General features: G+C 37.5%; 2 protein-coding genes and 2 long non-coding RNA genes across 5 annotated transcripts; all 4 read left to right on the top strand.

Annotated features, from left to right (window-relative positions):
- Positions 1-3,445: 3,445 nt before the first annotated feature.
- LOC130591549 (uncharacterized) lies at positions 3,446-7,195 on the top strand. 2 transcript variants are annotated; one of them, XR_008969311.1, is made up of 3 exons: positions 3,446-3,971; positions 4,279-4,336; positions 6,945-7,195. It is a non-coding gene; the product is annotated as an uncharacterized LOC130591549 (long non-coding RNA). The 2 variants fall into 2 exon arrangements; XR_008969310.1 differs by having other exon boundaries at positions 3,448-3,637.
- A 913-nt stretch (positions 7,196-8,108) lies between these two features.
- Positions 8,109-8,896, top strand: LOC130591675 (uncharacterized). Its single transcript, XM_057395351.1, has 2 exons — positions 8,109-8,577; positions 8,667-8,896. The coding sequence occupies exons 1-2, from the start codon at positions 8,109-8,111 to the stop codon at positions 8,894-8,896; spliced, it is 699 nt and encodes a 232-aa protein (XP_057251334.1).
- A 3,145-nt stretch (positions 8,897-12,041) lies between these two features.
- Positions 12,042-16,528, top strand: LOC125497363 (uncharacterized). The gene is made up of 4 exons (XR_007273994.2): positions 12,042-12,311; positions 13,158-13,191; positions 13,729-13,786; positions 16,192-16,528. It is a non-coding gene; the product is annotated as an uncharacterized LOC125497363 (long non-coding RNA).
- A 3,482-nt stretch (positions 16,529-20,010) lies between these two features.
- Positions 20,011-22,539, top strand: LOC104892396 (probable sugar phosphate/phosphate translocator At1g12500). The gene is made up of 2 exons (XM_010678320.4): positions 20,011-21,223; positions 21,714-22,539. Exons 1-2 carry the CDS (start codon positions 20,601-20,603, stop codon positions 22,177-22,179), a joined length of 1,089 nt encoding a protein of 362 aa, XP_010676622.1. The 5' UTR covers positions 20,011-20,600; the 3' UTR covers positions 22,180-22,539.
- Positions 22,540-22,764: the final 225 nt, after the last annotated feature.

Here is a 22,764-nt window from a genome sequence, read left to right as displayed (position 1 = left end):
GACCTTCAAATGGGGACTATTCTTATGCAATGTGATAGCTCTGGTGATCTTTACCCCATTTCATCTACCACTCACCACTCATCTCCTGCTATTGCCGCCCTCTCCACCACTACATGGCACAACCGTCTTGGTCACCCTGGCACCCCTGTCTTTAATTCCCTTAAGTCTAATAAATTGATCTCATGTACTTCTAGTGATCTTTCTTTTTGTCATGGATGTCAACTCGGAAAACATATTAAATTGCCTTTTTATGCTTCTACTAATAATACTGTTGCGCCTTTTGATATTGTTCATAATGATCTTTGGACCTCCCCTACTTTGAGTTCCTCTGGTCATCGCTACTATGTATTGTTTTTGGATGATTTCACTAATTTTCTATGGACTTTTCCCCTTACTAACAAATCTCAAGTCCTCTCCACTTTCATTACTTTTCGACAATTTATTCAAACTCAATTCGAACGCCCCATAAAAAGCTTTCAATGTGACAATGGTAGAGAATTTGATAATTCTCCGTTCCAAAAACAATGTGCGCAACATGGCATGTATTTTCGCTTCTCTTGTCCTTATACCTCCTCTCAAAATGGTAAAGCGGAACGCAAAATTCGCTCTATCAATAACATCACCCGTACGCTTCTTCTTCATGCTTCCGTTCCACCTTCCTTTTGGCCCCATGCTCTACAAATGGCCACCTACCTTCATAATATTCTCCCCACAAAACTTCTCTCTTTCCAATCTCCCACACAAATTTTATACCACCGTCTCCCATCCTACACTCATATTCGCACCTTTGGGTGCCTATGTTACCCCCACCTACCTTCCTCTACTATCAACAAATTACAAGCTCAATCCCTCCCATGCATCTTTCTTGGCTTCCCCTTCAATCATCGTGGGTACAAATGCCTTGACCTCAGCTCCAATAAAATAATCATCTCACGCCATGTTACTTTTAATGAGGCGGTTTTCCCCTTTGCCACCCTCCATACCCCTCAACCTCATACTTACAAATTTCTAACTTCTCAATCTGCCCAGCCACATCCTCCTACCCACCTAGGCACCTACTTCCCCTTCCCTCAGCCCAACCCACGTCCCCCGAGCCCACTGTCCGCGCGCCTACCCCACCTCTCTCTCCTACATCCTCACCCAATTCTCCTTCCTCCTCTACTGCCCATCCCAATAACTCACCTCACTCCATAAATCAGCCCCCCTCCCCCTCTGACCCGCGTCCCCTACTTCTCCTCCAGCCCACTATCACTCTCGGCCCATTCCCTCTTCTAATCCGCCCACTCATTCTCCCTCTCATCTCTCTCGTTCTCCTCGTTCCCCTACAGCTCCTTTCCCCTCCTCCTCGGCCCAGTCTAATCCACCTTCCCCCCTACTTCTCCTCCCCTCCCGGCCTCACAGCCTGGCCCACCTCCTCCTCCGCCCGCGCCCATCCATCGCACACAGGCTAGCAATGGTATATTTAAACCACGCAAAATTCTCAATTTTTCGGCCATTGCCTCCTCTCCCTCTCCCCTTCCCACCTCTCCTCTTCTTGCTCTCCGTGATCCAAACTGGAAAGTGGCCATGACTAATGAATATAATGCTTTAATTAAAAATGAGATGTGGAGAGCTTGTCCCTCGCCCTTCTAATGTCAATATTGTTTGGTGTATGTGGTTATTTAGGCATAAATTTCGATCTGACGGTTCTCTTATGTGGTTATTTAGGCATAAATTTCGATCTGACGGTTCTCTTGAGCGGCACAAAGCCCGTCTTGTTGCTAATGGCAGGTCTCAACAGGTTGGCATTGATTGTGAAGAAACTTTCAGTCCTGTGGTCAAACCAGCCACCATTCGCACCGTCCTATCTCTGGCTCTCAGCAAATCATGGTCCATTCATCAGTTGGATGTTAAAAATGCCTTCCTCCATGGTCATCTGCAGGAGACTGTTTATATGCATCAACCGCCTGGCTTCCGGGACTCTACTCATCCTGATTATGTCTGTCGGCTCTGGAAGTCTCTCTATGGCCTCAAACAAGCCCCCCGGGCTTTGTATCAGCGGTTTGCCACCTATCTCTCCTCCATTGGTTTTCATCACAGTCAGTTTGATCACTCTCTGTTCATATATCATAACGGTTCTGAGCTGGCTTATTTACTTCTATATGTGGATGATATTATTCTCACTGCCTCATCAGCCACCCTTCGTGCTGATATCATGTCTCGTCTCAATACTGAATTTGCTATGACTGATCTGGGACAGTTGAGCTATTTTCTTGGGATTTCTGTCACTAAATTTGCAGGTGGTCTATTTATCTCTTAACGCAAATATGCCAAGGAGATTCTTGCACGTGCTAATATGTCCTCCTGCAAACCATCAGCTACTCTATTGACACTCAGGCCAAACTCAGCACCTCATCTGGCCCTCCAGTAGCTGATCCTTCCCTTTATCGGAGTCTGGCAGGTGCTCTTCAGTACCTCACTTTCACGAGGCCTGACCTCTCATATGCAGTACAATAGATTTGCCTCTTTATGCATGATCCCAGGGAGCCTCATTATCATGCCCTCAAACGCATTATTCGTTATGTTCAGGGCACTCTTGATCTGGGTCTACATCTCTATGCTTCTACCTCCACTAGACTTGTCTCCTACCCTGATGCTGACTGGGGTGGTTGCCCCGACACTCGTCGCTCTACATCCGGCTACTGTGTCTTCCTTGGTGATAATCTGCTATCTTGGTCGTCTAAACGACAAGCTACTCTCTCTCGCTCCAGTGCCGAATCAGAATATCGAGGGGTAGCAAATGTTGTAGCCGAAACATGTTGGATCCGCAATCTTCTATTGGAACTGCATTGTCCCCTGCGCACATCTACCTTGGTTTACTGTGATAATGTCAGTGCGGTCTATCTTTCTGGGAATCCGGTCCAACATCAGCGCACTCAACATGTTGAGATGGACATACACTTTGTTCGTGAAATGGTTGCGCAAGGGCTCGTTCGCGTGCTCCATGTTCCTTCTCGCTACCAATATGCCGACATTTTTACCAAGGGTCTTCCCCGACCTCTCTTTGAGGATTTTCGCTCCAGTCTCAGCGTCCTCCCTTCTCCCGCTTCGACTACGGGGGTGTGATAGAATATGTGAATATTCTAGAGTAGTCTACTGTATAATATATTTGTATAATATGTTGTGTTAGTTTCCTATTTTATAGGATCTCTTGACTTATGTATATAAACTCTTGTGTATTGTATTTTGGGAGGTTAAGGAATGAATCATTTCTGTAATCCCCCATATTTTTAAGATATTTAATTAAATAGTTTTAATCATTTTAATTATTAAAGCTATTTAATTTCAGTATTTAAGAGCAGAAGGGTATTTTGGTCATTTTACCAAAAGAGTATTTGAGTATTCCACAAAGAAGTATTTTAGTATTTTCAAGAAAGTATTTTATTAATATTAGTAGGAAGATTATTTTGGAAATTTATCATCAAATGTATTTTGGCAATTTGATGAGTAAGGGCATTTTGGTCTTTTACCCCAAATTGACTACCACTATAAAAGGGGGAAACCCTAAGTTTTCCATCTTTCTCCATCATTTTCACTAGCCACCTTTTCAAAAGAAAGAGTAAGATGGGTTTTTGCTCTCAAATTCTTTCTTCCTCAAGTAAGTTTTCTTTAAGTAATTTCTTCAATAATTCTAGCTTCTAATCTAGTTTTGTTTTTCAAAATTATAGGAAGATCTTGCAAATATCAAAGGGAAGCAAAGAGATAATGATTTTTCTGAAATTTTTGGGGTTTTCTTCCATATTTTTCTCTCTCTTCTCGCCCCTCCCTTTGCTTGCGAATTCCGGCCACCACGGTGGTGCTTCGCCGGCGAGCTCCGTCGGGAGTAGCGGCCACTGCCGGCCAGCAGTAAGTGACCGGCGACTGGGCACGAGCGCCGCTGCCACCGTCGCGTCAGTGGTGGTGCGGGTGGTGCTTGTGGTGGCGCCGGTTGGGTTAGTTTTTGAGATTTGTGGTTTTGAACCACTTGTAAAAAAAAAAAGAAATTGTTATTATTATTTTAATAATTTACAGCAGTAATTTATTAAGTAAATTAGTAGTTTTTATGAAGTTTTAAGTATTAGTTTGTAGTGGGTTTTGCCTACTAGTAAAGGTTTTCAAGTTATGACTTTAAAATATTTTTTTTAAAGCATTTGTAAGAAAAATCAGCTTTATTAGTATATTTAAAATGCTGATTTTAATTATTAAGTAGCTTTGAATTGTTGTTGGAAGTACTAATTGATAGTACTTTATTGTTGGTAGGTTTCAAGAATAATTAAAGCCAGTCAAACTTTTGACTGTTGATTTTTGTGTAATCAAGGTACATACACTTTGACCTTGACTTTAGTAGTTTCAAATGATATATATATATTTTATTGAGCATGGGGAGTAAGGAGAGACTTATGCCTTGAAATTGTTTGAGTATATGTTGAGAACTTAGAAAGGGGATTAGGAATGGAACTTTTGAGTTATTCCTATATTTGAAAAGCATGTTGTTGATGTTAATTGCTTTTGAGCATGATTAAAGTTATTAAAGTTATTCTTGAAGCTAGGGCTTGCCTGAGAATATTTTATTGAGCATGGTCTCATTAGAAGTTATATATTTTATTGAGCATGGTCTCATTAGAAGTTATATATTTATTGAGCAAGGTCTCACAAGTTATCAAGTTATTGAGCAAGGTCTCATAAGTTAAAGTTATTGAGCAAGGTCTCACAAGTAGTTTAATCATTGAGCAATGACTCAATTGATTGGATCATGGATCCTTAAGAAAGTAAGAAAAGGACTCATGGATTCATTAAAGTAATAAGATGAGCAAGGTCTCAAAGAATTTAGAATTGAGTTAATTATGGTGTTTGTTGCATTCACTTGTTAAAGAAAGATAAGAAATTAATTTATGTGCTAGATGTATTATTGTGATTGTGTCTCACATAATGGGCTTTGGCAATAAAACTCTTGGGATCACTAGTACAGAAAAGGCAATTTGCGTCGGATGTGAGGCGCCTATTTGCGTCGGACTATGGTGCGACGCCAAAACCCTCGACGCAAATGACTCAAAAACGATCTGCGTCGTATGCGAAAACGACGCAGATTAGTTAACTATTTGCGTCGCACGTTGTATACGGTGCGACGCAAATGGCTACCCAGCCCAACAGCACCAAGCTCAAAGGGTAATGTGCGTCGCATATTGCCTAAGGTGCGACGCAGATGAGTGATTTGCGTCACACCTTGGGCTACGTGCGACGCAACTTGCAAATTTTTTTAAAAAAAAAAAATTTTTTTTTTAATTAAAAAAACTTGAAATGGTACAACAAACAGAGATCCAACAACTCAAAAACTTGAAATGGTACAACAACAGAGATCCAGAAATACTGATAATGAATTTGTACGAATCATACAACTAAAAAATCATTCAAACGAACAGAAATAAAAAATTCATATCAAAAATCATACAACAAATAAAATCATATCAAAAGTATACAATATACTGATGATGAATCTGTACGAATAGTAATGAATCTGTAATACAATATCTCAAAAATCATATCAAAAATAAAAAATTCAGATCTAACATACAACAAAAAAACGAAATTAAAAAACTAAACCTAAAAAAAACCATATCTAACAAACAGAAATTTCACTAAATATATTTAAAAAAAATTACAAATCGCGAAATGGAACGAACAAATTCGCCAAAAACCAGATCTCGTTCTTCTCAAATCTCGTTCTTCAATCTCATTCTTCAAATCTCTTTCTTCAAATCGCTAAAAATCAGATCTAACAGAAAGAAATCTCGTTCTTCAAATTTAAAAAATAAACATAAATATGACAAAACAAAGAAATTCAGAATAAAATTTGAACTAAAAAATACCTAAGAAAATAACGGATCTGATGTCGTTGGTGGTGTTTGCAGGCGGTGTTCGACGGAGATTTGGCTTTTGCAACAAAGAGAGAGAGACGGAGGTCGTGTTCGACGCGGTGTTCGACGGAGATTTGGATTTGGCTTTTGCAACGAAGAGAGAGAGACGGAGGTCGTGTTCGACGCGGTGTTCGACGGAGATTTGGATTTGGCTTTTGCAACGAAGAGAGAGAGACGGACGCGGTGTTCGACGCGGTGTTCGACGGAGATTTGGATTTGGCGTTCGTTCAGCACTCGAATTCGATGAAATGGATTTGGTGTTTGAGAAGAGAGAATTTAGAATTGAGTTAATTAAAGTAATAAGATGAGCAAGGTCTCAAAGAATTTAGAATTGAGTTAATTATGGTGTTTGTTGCATTCACTTGTTAAAGAAAGATAAGAAATTAATTTATGTGTTAGATGTATTATTGTGATTGTGTCTCACATAATGGGCTTTGGCAATAAAACTCTTGGGATGGATCCCCCATGAGTATTGAACATAAGGGGGGAGTTAGTGTGAAACTATACTCCTGCATATAGCTTAGCATGACGATGCTTAATGTTTTATTTTATCAAGCAAGTTTATGGAATTCCAATTATCAAGATCTTTGAGTGGACTGTGTCACTCGTATTCTTTATCTCTGAGATGTTGAGTCTAGAGGCTCACTCTCACCCTCGTTCATTACTAACAAGCTTAAATTTCTCGAGTCAAGTTATTTAAAGTTCATGGAACTTTAGTAAGAGGTGTGGGATCTCTTACACAAGTAATAGTAGCCCGTATGACTCCAAGAGGAGGACGTGCCCGTTCATTGCCAAATAATAATAAAAGAAAGTATTTAGTAAGTTCAGTTATATGCTTGTCGCATGTAGAGTCGTAAGAAGAGCAAGCCGAAGTGATTGAGGATTGCATGCATTATTATTCGCATTAGTTAGTTGTGTTATGTACTCAGCGTTGCTGATGTATGTGTTTCTTTGTTTCTTTTGGTTGTTGTTTTTCCTCAACAACCCTGTGATGATCCATTTGGTGAGCAGAGTTTAGAGAAGAAGTTGCAGGTACAAGTTCTTGATGTGCATGGAAATCATAAGCATCCGGATGGGAGTTTTAGTACACGAGTACTTTCTTATTTAAGTTATCTTGAATTTTATATTTGACTTTACTTGACCAATGGGGTCAAGGTTTGACTTTTGAAATGGGACTAGTATGGGATAGTCTCGGAGTTTGTAATTCATTTACATACTTTCTTATTTCCGTTGTATTAAAGTATTTTCAGTTTATTTTAAAAGACTTCCGCTGTATTATCTGATTAGCCTTACGTATTATCATGCGTGGCATAACAACTCCCGCAATTTCTCCTAGTTTATAAAAGGAGGAGTCGTGGGGGTGTTACAAAGTGGTATCAGAGCTCCAAGGTTTATATTACCTTATTTTACAAAAGTTTTCGAACTTAAAAGTATTTCAAAGTCGAATTGCAAAAAGGGAAGGGAATTGCATATGCATATGTATGTTGCGTCGCATTAGTCACTAAGTCTTTATGTGTCTTAGAGCATATGTACATTGCATCGCATTAGTCACTAAGTCTTTATGTGTCTTAGATTAGTAAGTGCTCTAAGTTCTAGTAGCACTTTTGATGTGTTTTATGTGACTAAGTGTTTGATTGCAACGTGATTGGCATTTTCTACTTGCATGGAGTCCAGTTTGGACTTAAAGGTGTAGTATGACTACAAAGTAGTGCTAGTTTTGCTTTAATCTACTACTCTAGTAAGAGAGTTAGTATAAAAATTCCTTAGATAGGAGATTGCGAATTAAATGTCAGCGTGGCATTTGCTTAGTATTTTGACCTATATTGAGGGTCAATAAGCGATTTTTGAGTCAAATTTTTTTTTCTTTGGCAGATCAATGGCCGATAGAAACGCTAGAATTGATGCTCAGTTGAGGAATTTGGTCCGAGTGACTACGAATTTAGCTAGAAGGGTCCTTCGAAGAAGAAGTCTGTTGATTGGTTTAAGAGGGTTAGTGATAGTAAACCGCCTTCTTATGATGGGAAGGGTGATCCTGTTAAGCTTGAGAACTGGGTTAGGGATTTCGAGAAGCTATTCGATGCTATCCAATGTCCAGATAATAGGAAAGTAGCTATAGCTGCATATTACCTCAAGGAGGAAGCTGACTTTTGGTGGTCGCAGCATAAGGAGACGTTAATGGCAAGGCCTGACTTTGATTGGAAGGCTTTCGGAGTAGCTATGAAGGAGAAATTTTATCCCAATTTCTTGAGGAGGCAAAAGGCCACTGAGTTTGATGAGTTGAAGCAAGGTGACATGACTGTGGAGCAGTACTATGAGAAGTTTGTAGGATTGATGAAGTTTGCTCCAGAGTTAGTACCTACTGAGGAAAGAAAGGCAATTAGGTTCGAGACTGGACTTAGTCTTGAGGTGAAGCTTGGGCTAGGAGGTTCAACTTTCAGGACCTTAGAGGAAGTGTATGATAGAGCTGCTCATTTAGGTTCCTATTTGAAACAAGCTGGAGTTGAGAGCTCAAACAACAAGAGGAAGGAGAATCCTAGTCAGAATTTCCAGAGGAACGACAAGAAGTTCAAGCCTCAAAATAACTTTCACCAAGGAGGACAATCTAATGGCCAAAGAAATGGAGGCCAATATCAACCACAGAAGGGTGGAAATTTCTAATAAGGGAAAGAAAGGAGACGAACGCGTGTATTTGCAAGAGGTGCCCATACAATCATCCTGGAAAGGATTGTGAAGGAAAGCTGGTGGAGTGTAACTATTGCCACAAATTGGGTCATCGAGAGTATGGGTGCTTCTCCAAGAATCCTGAGTTGAAGACCGACAAGGGCAAGAGCGGAAACCAGTTTGGTCAGGGTAATCGAAACCAGTCAGGAGGCAACAACTATCAAGGTGGGAACAAGCAAAATGGGAACAACAAGACTGTTTTGAGTGGAGCTGGGCCTAGTGTGCCTGCAGTGGCAAGTTGAATGTCATAAGTGCTGAGAAGCTGAGACGTCCAAGGACGTAGTTATGGGTAATGTTTCTATTAATTCCACTTTTGTTAAAGCTTTATTTGATTCAGGAGCCGAACGTTCATTTGTTTCAAAGTTAGTTGTTCAAAATATGGCTTAGGAAACCCTAGAGATGTTGAAATTCCTATTATGTTACCATCTGGGGAAGTAGTAACTTGCTCAAGAGTATATGAAAACGTCCTTGTGAGAATTGGGGATGTAGACTTTGAAACAACCTCATAGAGTTTCCATTGGAAGACTTGGAGATTATTTTAGGGATGGATTGGCTTAAGGAGTATAAAGCCGAGATTCTTTGTGGAGAACAAAAAGTGAGATTGAGGAATAAGAATGGGAAAAAGGTGACTTTCAAGACTAAACCACAAGAAGGTAGAATTAAGATCATTTCAGCCCTAAGTTTGGTAAAGCAAGTGCAGAAGGGAGCTCCGTTATTCTTGTGTAATGTGCAGAGGTTGGAAGAAGAGAAGCTTAAGATAGAGCATGTGAAAGTGGTGAATGAGTTTCCAGACGTATTTTCGGAAGATATACTGGGAATGCCACCTCAGAGGGAGTTAGAATTCACCATAGACTTAGTTCTTGGAACTGCCCCTATATCAAAAGCACCCTATAGAATGGCTCCAGCAGAGATGAAGGAGCTCAATAAGCAACTAGAGGAATTACTCGAGAAAGGGTACATTAGACCTAGTTATTCCCCATGGGGAGCGCCTGTTTTGTTCGTGAAGAAGAAGGATGGAAGCTTGAGGCTATGTATCGATTATAGAGATCTCAATAAGGTGACTATTAAGAATAAGTATCCGTTACCGAGGATTGATGACCTATTCGATCAATTAAGAGGAGCTGGAATATTTTCAAAGATAGACTTGAGGTCAGGGTATCACCAATTGCAGATTAGGGAGAAGGACATACCAAAGACTGCCTTTAGGACGAGGTATGGTCACTATGAGTTCACCGTGATGCCATTTGGTTTAACCAATGCACCAGCGATGTTTATGGACCTCATGAATAGAGTGTTTCGAGAGTATTTGGACAAATTTGTAGTCGTATTCATCGATGATATCCTTATCTATTCGAAGAACAAGGAGGAGCATGAAGAGCACTTGAGGTCAGTATTGTCTACACTTAGGGAGAATCAGCTTTACGCAAAGTTCTCGAATGTGAATTTTGGATGGAAGAAGTGGCATTTCTTGGCCACATTGTGTCAAGAAGGGAATTTCCGTAGATCCGTCGAAGATAACCGCAGTGAGCGAATGGCCTACAACCTAGGAATGTTACTGATATAAGGAGTTTCTTGGGTCTAGCTGGCTACTATAGACGTTTTGTGAAGGACTTTTCGAGGGTAGCTAAACCAATGACTAGTCTTATGAAGAAGGATACGAAGTTCATATGGACCGAGGAGTGTGAGAAAGCCTTTAAGAAGCTTAAGGAGTTGTTGACTACAGCTCCGATTTTGACGTTACCAGAGGAGAATGCTGAGTTGGAGGTATATAGTGACGCTTCGAAAAATGGTTTAGGGTGTGTATTGATGCAAAATCGAAAGGTTATAGCCTACGCTTCTAGGCAATTGAAACCGTACGAAGTGAATTACCCAACCCATGATCTAGAATTAGCCGCAATAGTGTTTGCTTTGAAGATTTGGCGACACTACTTATATGGAGTGAAGGTGAAGTTGTATACAGATCACAAGAGTCTGAAGTATTTGTATACTCAGAAAGATTTGAATATGAGCAGAGAAGATGGTTAGAGTTGGTGAATGACTATGACTTGAGATCTTATACCATGAAGGAAAGGCAAACGTCGTTGCCGACGCGTTAAGTCGTAAGTCTAGCCATAGTTTAAGTACTTTGGTACTTCCAGAGAAGTTGTGTGACGAGTTTAGGAAGCTCAACATTGAAGTTGTTGGGAGTAGTGGAGTGGAAGCATGCTTAAATGCCATTTCAATCCAGTCAGAATTGAATGAAGAAATTTTAAAGGCTCAAGAAGGGAATGAGGAAATGGAGAAGATAAAGAAGCTCATCGAGGAGAAAAAGACAAAGGAGTTTAGTATCCATGATGATGGAAGTGTCCGATTCAATGGAAGATGGTGCATACCGTCAGTTGCACCGAGTTGAAAGAAAAAGTGATGAAAGAAGGGCACAACACGACTTATTCTATCCACCCTGGAGGGGATAAATTATATAAGGACTTGAAGCTAATGTTCTGGTGGAACAATATGAAAAGAGAAGTAGCTGAATTTGTTGCTAGGTGTTTGACTTGTCAGAAGGTGAAGAGCGAACACAAGAGACCTCAAGGGACGATTCAACCGTTACCAGTGCCTGAGTGGAAATGGGATGACATAGCAATGGATTTCGTTGTAGGTCTTCCCTAAGACAGCGAAAGGATTCACCAAAGTGTGGGTGATGTAGATAGACTAACTAAGGTAGCAAAATTTGTTCCAATGAAGGACAATTGGTCGATGGAACAGTGTGGTAAAGTATATGTGGACCAAGTGGTGAGGCATCATGGAGTTCCTTCCACTATTGTGTCTGATAGAGATTCAAGATTCTTTCTCATTTTTGGGAGGCATTACAGAAAGCTTTTGGGACCGATGTGCTTAAGTACAGCTTTTCATCCAGCAACTGATGGTCAATCGGAAAGAACCATTCAGACTCTCGAGATATGTTGAGGGCGTGTGCCTTAGATTACCCTAAGACTTGGGATGAGATGTTGGCTTTAATAGAATTCTCATACAACAATAGCTACCATTCTAGCATTAAGATGGCTCCTTTTGAAGCTCTATACGGCCGGAAATGTCGTAGTCCATTGTGCTGGAACGATATTAGCGAGACGGTTACTTTGGGACCGCAAATGATTGAAGATACCGTGAATCAAGTAAGATATATTCGTGAGAAGATGAGGGCGGCCCAGGATCGTCAAAAGGCCTATGCAGATCAGAATAGAAGAGATAGCGAATATCAAGTAGGCGAGAAAGTCTTACTAAAGGTGTCACCTATGAAAGGGGTGATGCGTTTTGGGCAAAAAGGAAAGCTTAGCCCGAAGTTTATAGGTCCGTATGACATCATTGAAAGAATTGGAAGATTGGCTTATCGTTTACTTTGCCAAATAACTTGGGAAAGGTGCATAATGTGTTCCATGTATCCCAACTAAAGAGATATGTGCCCGATAAGTCTCACGTATTAGATCCCGAGATTATAGAAGTGGATGAGACGCTTTCTTTTGAAGAGAGACCAGTAAAGATCTTGGACTCTAAGGTGAGGAGTACAAGAAATAAAGATATAAAATACTCAAGGTTTTGTGGTCTAACCAGCGTACCGAAGAGGCTACCTGGGAGGCTGAAGACGAGATGAGAAAGAAGTATCCTGAGCTCTTCGACTAGGTGAGTTGAGTTCCGGGACGTAACTCCTTTAAGGGGGGTAGAGTGCGTGCGCGCATTTTGCTAGAAATTAGTAAGAATTTGTTGCATTTGTGCACTATTTTTAGAGTTTTCAAGGAAAAACTTTTCAAGCAAAGTAAGTATTTCATAGTTTGAATATTCAAGGCAAAAGTTTTATTCAGTAGCGTATTATTTGGCTACTTGTTTTATTCAGTAGCGTATTATTTGGCTACTTGTTTTACTCAGTAGCGTATTATTTGGCTACTTGTTTTACTTAGTAGCGTATTATTTGACTACTTCTTAAGAAAGAACTATTTTATTGCGTAATGCTCGTAAATTTTCAAATTTGAAAGTTGGATTAGAGAGGAGGGTTTTGTTAAGTTTCGGGACGAAACTTCTTTTCAGTATTTTTAAGATATTTAATTAAATAGTTTTAATCATTTTAATTATTAAAGCTATTTAATTTCAGTATTTAAGAGCAGAAGGGTATTTTGGTCATTTTACCAAAAGAGTATTTGAGTATTCCACAAAGAAGTATTTTAGTATTTTCAAGAAAGTATTTTATTAATATTAGTAGGAAGATTATTTTGGAAATTTATCATCAAATGTATTTTGGCAATTTGATGAGTAAGGACATTTTGGTCTTTTATCCCAAATTGACTACCACTATAAAAGGGGGGAAACCCTAAGTTTTCCATCTTTCTCCATCATTTTCACTAGCCACCTTTTCAAAAGAAAGAGTAAGATGGGTTTTTGCTCTCAAATTCTTTCTTCCTCAAATAAGTTTTCTTTAAGTAATTTCTTCAATAATTCTAGCTTCTAATCTAGTTTTGTTTTTCAAAATTATAGGAAGATCTTGCAAATATCAAAGGGAAGCAAAGAGGTAATGATTTTTCTGAAATTTTTGGGGTTTTCTTCCATATTTTTTCTCTCTTCTCGCCCCTCCCTTTGCTTGCGAATTCCGGCCACCACGGTGGTGCTTCGCCGGCGAGCTCCGTCGGGAGTAGCGGCCACTGCCGGCCAGCAGTAAGTGACCGGCGACTGGGCACGAGCGCCGCTGCCACCGTCGCGTCAGTGGTGGTGCGGGTGGTGCTTGTGGTGGCGCCGGTTGGGTTAGTTTTTGAGATTTGTGGTTTTGAACCACTTGTAAAAAAAAAAAGAAATTGTTATTATTATTTTAATAATTTACAGCAGTAATTTATTAAGTAAATTAGTAGTTTTTATGAAGTTTTAAGTATTAGTTTGTAGTGGGTTTTGCCTACTAGTAAAGGTTTTCAAGTTATGACTTTAAAATAGTTTTTTTTAAAGCATTTGTAAGAAAAATCAGCTTTATTAGTATATTTAAAATGCTGATTTTAATTATTAAGTAGCTTTGAATTGTTGTTGGAAGTACTAATTGATAGTACTTTATTGTTGGTAGGTTTCAAGAATAATTAAAGCCAGTCAAACTTTTGACTGTTGATTTTTGTGTAATCAAGGTACATACACTTTGACCTTGACTTTAGTAGTTTCAAATGATATATATATATTTTATTGAGCATGGGGAGTAAGGAGAGACTTATGCCTTGAAATTGTTTGAGTATATGTTGAGAACTTAGAAAGGGGATTAGGAATGGAACTTTTGAGTTATTCCTATATTTGAAAAGCATGTTGTTGATGTTAATTGCTTTTGAGCATGATTAAAGTTATTAAAGTTATTCTTGAAGCTAGGGCTTGCCTGAGAATATTTTATTGAGCATGGTCTCATTAGAAGTTATATATTTTATTGAGCATGGTCTCATTAGAAGTTATATATATTATTGAGCAAGGTCTCACAAGTTATCAAGTTATTGAGCAAGGTCTCATAAGTTAAAGTTATTGAGCAAGGTCTCACAAGTAGTTTAATCATTGAGCAATGACTCAATTGATTGGATCATGGATCCTTAAGAAAGTAAGAAAAGGACTCATGGATTCATTAAAGTAATAAGATGAGCAAGGTCTCAAAGAATTTAGAATTGAGTTAATTATGGTGTTTGTTGCATTCACTTGTTAAAGAAAGATAAGAAATTAATTTATGTGCTAGATGTATTATTGTGATTGTGTCTCACATAATGGGCTTTGGCAATAAAACTCTTGGGATCACTAGTACAGAAAAGGCAATTTGCGTCGGATGTGAGGCGCCTATTTGCGTCGGACTATGGTGCGACGCCAAAACCCTCGACGCAAATGACTCAAAAACGATCTGCGTCGTATGCGAAAACGACGCAGATTAGTTAACTATTTGCGTCGCACGTTGTATACGGTGCGACGCAAATGGCTACCCAGCCCAACAGCACCAAGCTCAAAGGGTAATGTGCGTCGCATATTGCCTAAGGTGCGACGCAGATGAGTGATTTGCGTCACACCTTGGGCTACGTGCGACGCAACTTGCAAATTTTTTTTAAAAAAAAAATTTTTTTTTTTAATTAAAAAAACTTGAAATGGTACAACAAACAGAGATCCAACAACTCAAAAACTTGAAATGGTACAACAACAGAGATCCAGAAATACTGATAATGAATTTGTACGAATCATACAACTAAAAAATCATTCAAACGAACAGAAATAAAAAATTCATATCAAAAATCATACAACAAATAAAATCATATCAAAAGTATACAATATACTGATGATGAATCTGTACGAATAGTGATGAATCTGTAATACAATATCTCAAAAATCATATCAAAAATAAAAAATTCAGATCTAACATACAACAAAAAAACGAAATTAAAAAACTAAACCTAAAAAAAACCATATCTAACAAACAGAAATTTCACTAAATATATTTAAAAAAAATTACAAATCGCGAAATGGAACGAACAAATTCGCCAAAAACCAGATCTCGTTCTTCTCAAATCTCGTTCTTCAATCTCATTCTTCAAATCTCTTTCTTCAAATCGCTAAAAACAGATCTAACAGAAAGAAATCTCGTTCTTCAAATTTAAAAAATAAACATAAATATGACAAAACAAAGAAATTCAGAATAAAATTTGAACTAAAAAATACCTGAGAAAATAACGGATCTGATGTCGTTGGTGGTGTTTGCAGGCGGTGTTCGACGGAGATTTGGCTTTTGCAACAAAGAGAGAGAGACGGAGGTCGTGTTCGACGCGGTGTTCGACGGAGATTTGGATTTGGCTTTTGCAACGAAGAGAGAGAGACGGAGGTCGTGTTCGACGCGGTGTTCGACGGAGATTTGGATTTGGCTTTTGCAACGAAGAGAGAGAGACGGACGCGGTGTTCGACGCGGTGTTCGACGGAGATTTGGATTTGGCGTTCGTTCAGCACTCGAATTCGATGAAATGGATCCCCCATGAGTATTGAACATAAGGGGGGAGTTAGTGTGAAACTATACTCCTGCATATAGCTTAGCATGACGATGCTTATGGTTTTATTTTATCAAGCAAGTTTATGGAATTCCAATTATCAAGATCTTTGAGTGGACTAGGTGTCACTCGTATTCTTTATCTTTGAGATGTTGAGTCTAGAGGCTCACTCTCACCCTCGTTCATTACTAACAAGCTTAAATTTCTCGAGTCAAGTTATTTAAAGTTCATGGAACTTTAGTAAGAGGTGTGGGATCTCTTACACAAGTAATAGTAGCCCGTATGACTCCAAGAGGAGGACGCTGCCCGTTCATTGCCAAATAATAATAAAAGAAAGGATTTAGTAAGTTCAGTTATATGCTTGTCGCATGTAGAGTCGTAAGAAGAGCAAGCCGAAGTGATTGAGGATTGCATGCATTATTATTCGCATTAGTTAGTTGTGTTATGTACTCAGCGTTGCTGATGTATGTGTTTCTTTGTTTCTTTTGGTTGTTGTTTTTCCTCAACAACCCTGTGATGATCCATTTGGTGAGCAGAGTTTAGAGAAGAAGTTTCAGGTACAAGTTCTTGATGTGCATGGAAATCATAAGCATCCGGATGGGAGTTTTAGTACACGAGTACTTTCTTATTTAAGTTATCTTGAATTTTATATTTGACTTTACTTGACCAATGGGGTCAAGGTTTGACTTTTGAATATGGGACTAGTATGGGATAGTCTCGGAATTTGTAATTCATTTACATACTTTCTTATTTCCGTTGTATTAAAGTATTTTCAGTTTATCTTAAAAGACTTCCGCTGTATTATCTGATTAGCCTTACGTATTATCATGCGTGGCATAACAACTCCCGCAATTTCTCCTAGTTTATAAAAGGAGGAGTCGTGGGGGTGTTACAATTTCCAATACAAAGATATTATACAGTAGACTACTCTAGAATATTCACATATTCTATCAGTTATTACACCTATAACTATTGCGTTTAATATTATTATTATTTTAATATTGCTAATTATTATTTTGCTAATACTTTTTTTCTATATGATTCGGCTAATTATATTGAAATGATGATTTAAGCCTAAGAAGTACACATTGCAATAATATTTTTCATTGTTTAAAGTACAAAATTTTTAATAGATGACAACAATAATACTATTAAAAATGACAACAATAATATTTGTCATTGTTGAAATGAAAAAAAAAAATGTTTTGATAGATGAATTACTAGGCAAAAACAAAAGTACTATCGAACTTTAACTAGTTTTTATAATTGATTAATTGTTATTGTATTTAATAACTTATTATTCTTAATAAATCATATTATTATAAATTTATTATTAATTAAAAAATATTATATTATATTATTATCACTATTATTAGTTATAATTTAATTCCTCATATCAGTGTATTGAGTACGGGTGCATATTAAATTTATTGTGACGACTGTACAAGTGTGGAGAATAATTGTGTTAACCTGAGTAGGTTAATCCTGACATTCAATATATATATAGCGTTTACAATACAAATCTAAGACTAGTAAAAGACCATTCTACCCTTTATAATATAATGTTACTCTAATACACCCCCTCAATCTTTAATGTTTATACTAGTTATTAGACCCGATAGATGCCCCTTGTTATTAATATTTTCATGTAAATAGAGTAGCATATAGTATTGCATAGTTCATTGGCTACACTAGGGGAAAAATAGAAAGGGCTGCGCAGGAAGGGCTGCGCTTTTTGTAAAAGCGCAGCCCTACATAGCAGAAGGGCTGCGCTTTTAGGAAAAGCGCAGCCCTTCCGTAGGTAAGAAGGCTGCGCTTTTAGGAAAAGCGCAGCCCTACTAAGTGAAGGGCTGCGCTTTTTAAAAAAAGTGCAGTTCTTCCTGAAAAAATTTGAAATAAAAAAGTTCGCGGGCTTCAAATATTAAGCGGGATTAGTCAAATATATTATCCCTCATTCTCTCTCCTCTCTCACGTCCCTCATTATTCCTTTCCTCCTTCTCTCTCATCCTCTCTTCTCTCTCAAAAACTCCCATAAACATTTGCGACAAAAACCCTGAAATGATTTGCACGAAACATGTCGACGGAGCTCGATTGCCTATTGTGATACCTTTTCGGAAGCGAAACGGGCCAACGATTCAAACTCACCGCTATGCTGTGATGTTTAGGCTTTTTAAGCCATCCGAGTTCGTTTAAGCCTCCAAATAGGCATTTTAAGTTTTTCCGAAATTTTTTTTCCCCTTAAATTATGTATTAGGGTTTTGTTTTATGTATTTAAACATTATTAGGTCAATGTTTGGAGGTAGTTCTTGTATTTTCAGATCTATAATGTTCTTGTATACTTCTCTTTGTTTATATATTTTGATTAAATGTTCGTGTATACTTCTCTTTGTTTTGATTAATGTTCTTGTATACTTCTCTTTGTTTATATATTTTGATTAATGTTCTTGTATACTTCTCTTAGTTTTGATTAATGTTCTTGTATTTTCAGATCTATAATTTCTTGTATTAGTTTTTATTCGTTTTTTTCATTTTCGTTTCATTCTTTTTTCTTTTTTTTTTGGGTTTAGTATTTTCATTTTCGTTTCGTTTCTCTTCTCTTCTGTTTAATTTCAGAAAATGTGAGATTATGAGTAAAAAAATGTCAAAAAAAAAAAATTATTTTTTTTTTGTAGGAAGGGTTGAGCTAGTTAGGAAAAAGCGCAGCCCTTCTAGCTCAGAAGGGCTGCGCTTTTTCCTAACTAGCGCAGCCCTTCTAAGCTAGAAGGGTTGCGCTTTTTCCTAACTAGCGCAGCCCTTCTAGCTTAAGGGTTGCGCTTTTCTAGTGCAGCCCTACTGCTACTGAAAGGGCTGCTGTCAAAAAGCGCAGCCCTACTGCTACTGAAAGGGCTGCTGTCAAAAACCGCAGCCCTACATGCCTTTTTCAGCGCAGCCCTTCTTCATTTTTCCACTAGTGTTAGTACTTTATTGTATTAACTTGATGTCACGTGGTTGAATCTTATATGGAGCATGTTTCTAATTTTCTTTAATGTATGTTGATGACACGGAAAGAAACAACTTAAGGGGCAGTGCCACGTGGCATGTAAACTTGCTCAAGAGCCCTTTTTTAATATATTTAGTTATTAGGCCCAGGCTATGCCCTGAGTAAGATGAAAATTTTATTTATTAATATAATACTTTATGATAATAACACTAAATACAACTTAACCTAGTGGCTAGTTAAGACTTTAGTATATGTAATTGAGGTCTCGGGATCAAACCCTATACTATGCAATTTCTAAAAATTTTTATTGATATGGATTACATGAACTAAAACTCCCTAGGGAGAACACCACGTGGCACAGTTTCTTGTTTATGCACACCTTTTAATATATTTGTATAGATATAGATATAATTCTCGTGAAGTTCTACTTCATCATCAGGGTAAAAGAACTTTTTAATTCAGCTCTACAAAGTTTTTTTTTTTTGCATTAATCTACCAAATTAAAACGATTATATGCATCCATTTCGGGTGCATTCTCTTCACCCGAATAATCCTGAACTGAAATTATTGGACATGATTGAACCTGATTGGAACTTAATGGACCTGATTGAAACTTATTGACCTGATTGGAACTTATTATACGTGATTAAAACTTATTAGACCTAAATTGACCCGATTGAAACTTATTTGACCTTATTTGAGAAAAAAAATTACTGAGTAATAATGCAAATATTACCTCTAATATACCACCCCTCGAAATTTGTTATGACATAATAATTATTAGAATTTATCCTTTCAGAAAATAATACTTATTAATTATCTGTTGTGATTAACATTTTAACAAAAAAAAATATTATTTATATGCTTGCATATATACAACTTTCACCACTAATGTATCTAATAGTCTTGCTTTGATTTCATAAAGCACTAGTATGAAATCAATTAATCACGTTTATATCTTTCATTGTTATTAGTAACGAAAAAACATGTTATCTCTAGCTATTATTTAAAGAAGAATTGCAAAATATTATAATTATGTTGATTATTATTGTTAACCTTATTTGACAATGATTATGATTTTTTTAATAGTAACATAATCAATTAATAGTAATATAAATAATAGGTAATAATGTAAATATAATACTATATAGTCATAGTGGTACTTTAATTAAAATTTAAATTTTATTGATCATTGATTATTTGGACCTTATTGGAACTTATGGATCTGATTAGACCTGATTGGAACTGATTGCACCCGATTGTACCCTATTGGACCTTATTGACCTGATTGGACCTGATTGAAACTTATCTTAACTGAACTGAACTGATTAGACCTGAAACTTAATTTTTTTTTAAGTCGAATAAAACGCGCCCAAAAGAAATCTAGAACTTTCCAACAAGTTACCCTCTTATCAAAGCTTCTATAATTTCCAACATTGTCTTCCATACTTCATGTTTGCTAACCAACAAGGAACTAGAAAATCTTAATTTCCAAAAATTATAAACTTATCACTAGCAAGTACTACTAGGCTACTAGCACCTAAAACTCATAGAAGGTCAAACTTCTCTCCTTGCCAAAATTAGAGTAATCTTATATTCTTCTTCCATGAAGTTTCAAACTACTCGTGCAAAATTACCTCAGACCAGCAGTGACTACTAGTAAAGACTAAACAGACAAAGACAGATCACACTCCAGTGTTTAGATCAGATCCATCCAACAATACACCATTTTATTAATAACCCATCATTTTAAAAACACCAACAAAAAATAATCCCAAAAAAGTCATCTTCACCTTCATCTACAAGCCTTCATCATCCCTCTTCACCGACACTCCATTCTTCTCCACAAACACCACCACCCCTTTATCCTCTTTCCCTTCTTTATTCTCTCTCCTCTCTCTCATCCAATCATATCTCTCCACCTCACCATTCTCCTCTTTTCTCTCTCTATCTCCTCCACCAATAATGGTGGCTGAACCTCCACAATGGACCACCCGCCGCAACAGCAACCCAAAATTCGACACTTCCTCGGATCAAATCCTCCTTGAAATCCCACAAACTCCGCCTTCGGAATCTCGTAACAATAACAATAACAATCTCAACCATATAATACACAACAACACAATTACATCCACTTCAATTATAACAGCTACTATTGTAGCAGCTTGGTACTCATCCAACATAGGCGTATTACTCCTTAACAAATACCTATTATCCATCTATGGTTATCGTTACCCTATCTTTCTTACGACACTTCACATGATCTCTTGCTCTTTTTACTCCTCTTTTGCAGTTCATTCCCTAAGATTAGTCCCTACACAATACATTCAGTCACGTAAACAACTTTTGAAAATTTTCTCACTGTCGTTAATCTTCTGTTTCTCCGTTGTTTGTGGGAACTCTTCTCTTCGTTACATCCCTGTCTCCTTCAATCAAGCTATTGGCGCTACTACCCCTTTCTTTACTGCGATATTCGCCTTCGTGATCACCTGCCATAGAGAATCTCCTATTGTCTACTTTTCTCTTCTACCGGTTGTCCTTGGGATCGTCATCGCCTCCAACAGCGAGCCGCTCTTCCACTTATTCGGGTGAGTTTCGTCTATTGTCAATTGGTTTTAGTATAGATAGATGAGTTACTCGTACTATTGCAAAATACACATTATAATTATTAGCTACATGAGTTACTCATACTGGCTTAAGATCACTTAAATGATAAGTTAAAAATTTTACCTTTTCACAATCAAGTGACTGAAATTTTGGAAAATCTTTTTCAAATTTTGACAACTAATTTTGCTAAAATAATTTATCAACTTAATCAACTAATTTTGCCAAACAGTTAAATTAATAACTTACCTTATCAGTTTCAACACCTTATCAATTTCAGCTTTATCTTATCAATTTCAATTAACTTCTCAGTTTCAGTTTATTTTCAGCTAGTAATGTCAAAAAGAGCCACTATTGTCAATTAGTTTTAGTATGAATGAATATCATTTGAGCTTGTATGTGGACGGAATACTCCTTCTTCATACCTGAACTTTAATCTGTAAGCTTTAATGGGTTTAACCTGAACATTAACAGGTTCTTCCTGTGTGCGGGGTCTACAGCAGGGAGAGCACTGAAATCTGTGGTACAAGGGATAATACTTACCTCGGAATCAGAGAAAATGAATTCTATGAATTTACTTATGTATATGGCACCAATGGCAGCTGGAATACTATTACCTTTTTCATTCTACTTTGAAGGGAATGTTGCGAGTATTACAATACAAAAGGCAAAAGAAGATTGGTTTATTGTGTTTCTATTAATTGGAAATGCTACGGTTGCGTATTTGGTTAACTTGACCAACTTCTTGGTGACAAAACATACAAGTCCACTGACGTTGCAAGTCTTGGGAAATGCGAAGGCGGCGGTGGCGGCGGTTGTATCGGTGTTGATTTTTAGAAATCCGGTGACGGTGATGGGAATGGTTGGATTTGGTGTTACTGTCATGGGTGTTGTGCTTTACACCCAAGCTAAAAGGAGATCTAAACTTACATCTCATTGATTGATTATTATTTTTTCTTTTGAGTAAATAAAAGATAGTACCAAAAACAAAACAAAAAAAATTGGGGAAAAATGGGTATATTTTTTATTTTTAAGTGGAGAAAATCAACTCCATTACTACAAGAAAAGAAAAAGAAAAAAAGTTGATTGTTTAATTGAATTTTGATTTGTATGATTATGAGTATTATATTGTGATTTTTCAGTTATACAAAGAGGGAAGGAAAGGGAAAGGGAGATTCGAAAATTCATTTGGTTGGCTTGTAATTGTATAGACCAATAGCAAAAGGATAATGTTAGCCAAAAAAAAGAAGAATGACAGTAATGTCTTATTCCCCTTTTTTGTTCTTTTAGTTATGTTTCATTTTTTTTGGTTGTTGTTCATACATTTTTTTTCCATCTTATGGTAAGATAAAGAGTTCCGTCAGATCGGCATCTATCACAGGTTAACCGGCCTGGATTTGTGGGCAGACACTTTGAGATTGAGGGAGATGGTGAGGCGAAATCCTCTCCCAAAAATCCCATAGTGGAATCGAACTCCCAAAAGGTTCTTTCCTTATCACTAGACCAAACTTAGCTTGGTTGTTGT

This window comes from Beta vulgaris, chromosome 5 (assembly GCF_026745355.1).
Source record: "Beta vulgaris subsp. vulgaris cultivar EL10 chromosome 5, EL10.2, whole genome shotgun sequence".
NCBI classification, from domain to species: domain Eukaryota; kingdom Viridiplantae; phylum Streptophyta; class Magnoliopsida; order Caryophyllales; family Amaranthaceae; genus Beta; species Beta vulgaris.
This window is presented reverse-complemented; position numbering and strand designations above follow the sequence as displayed.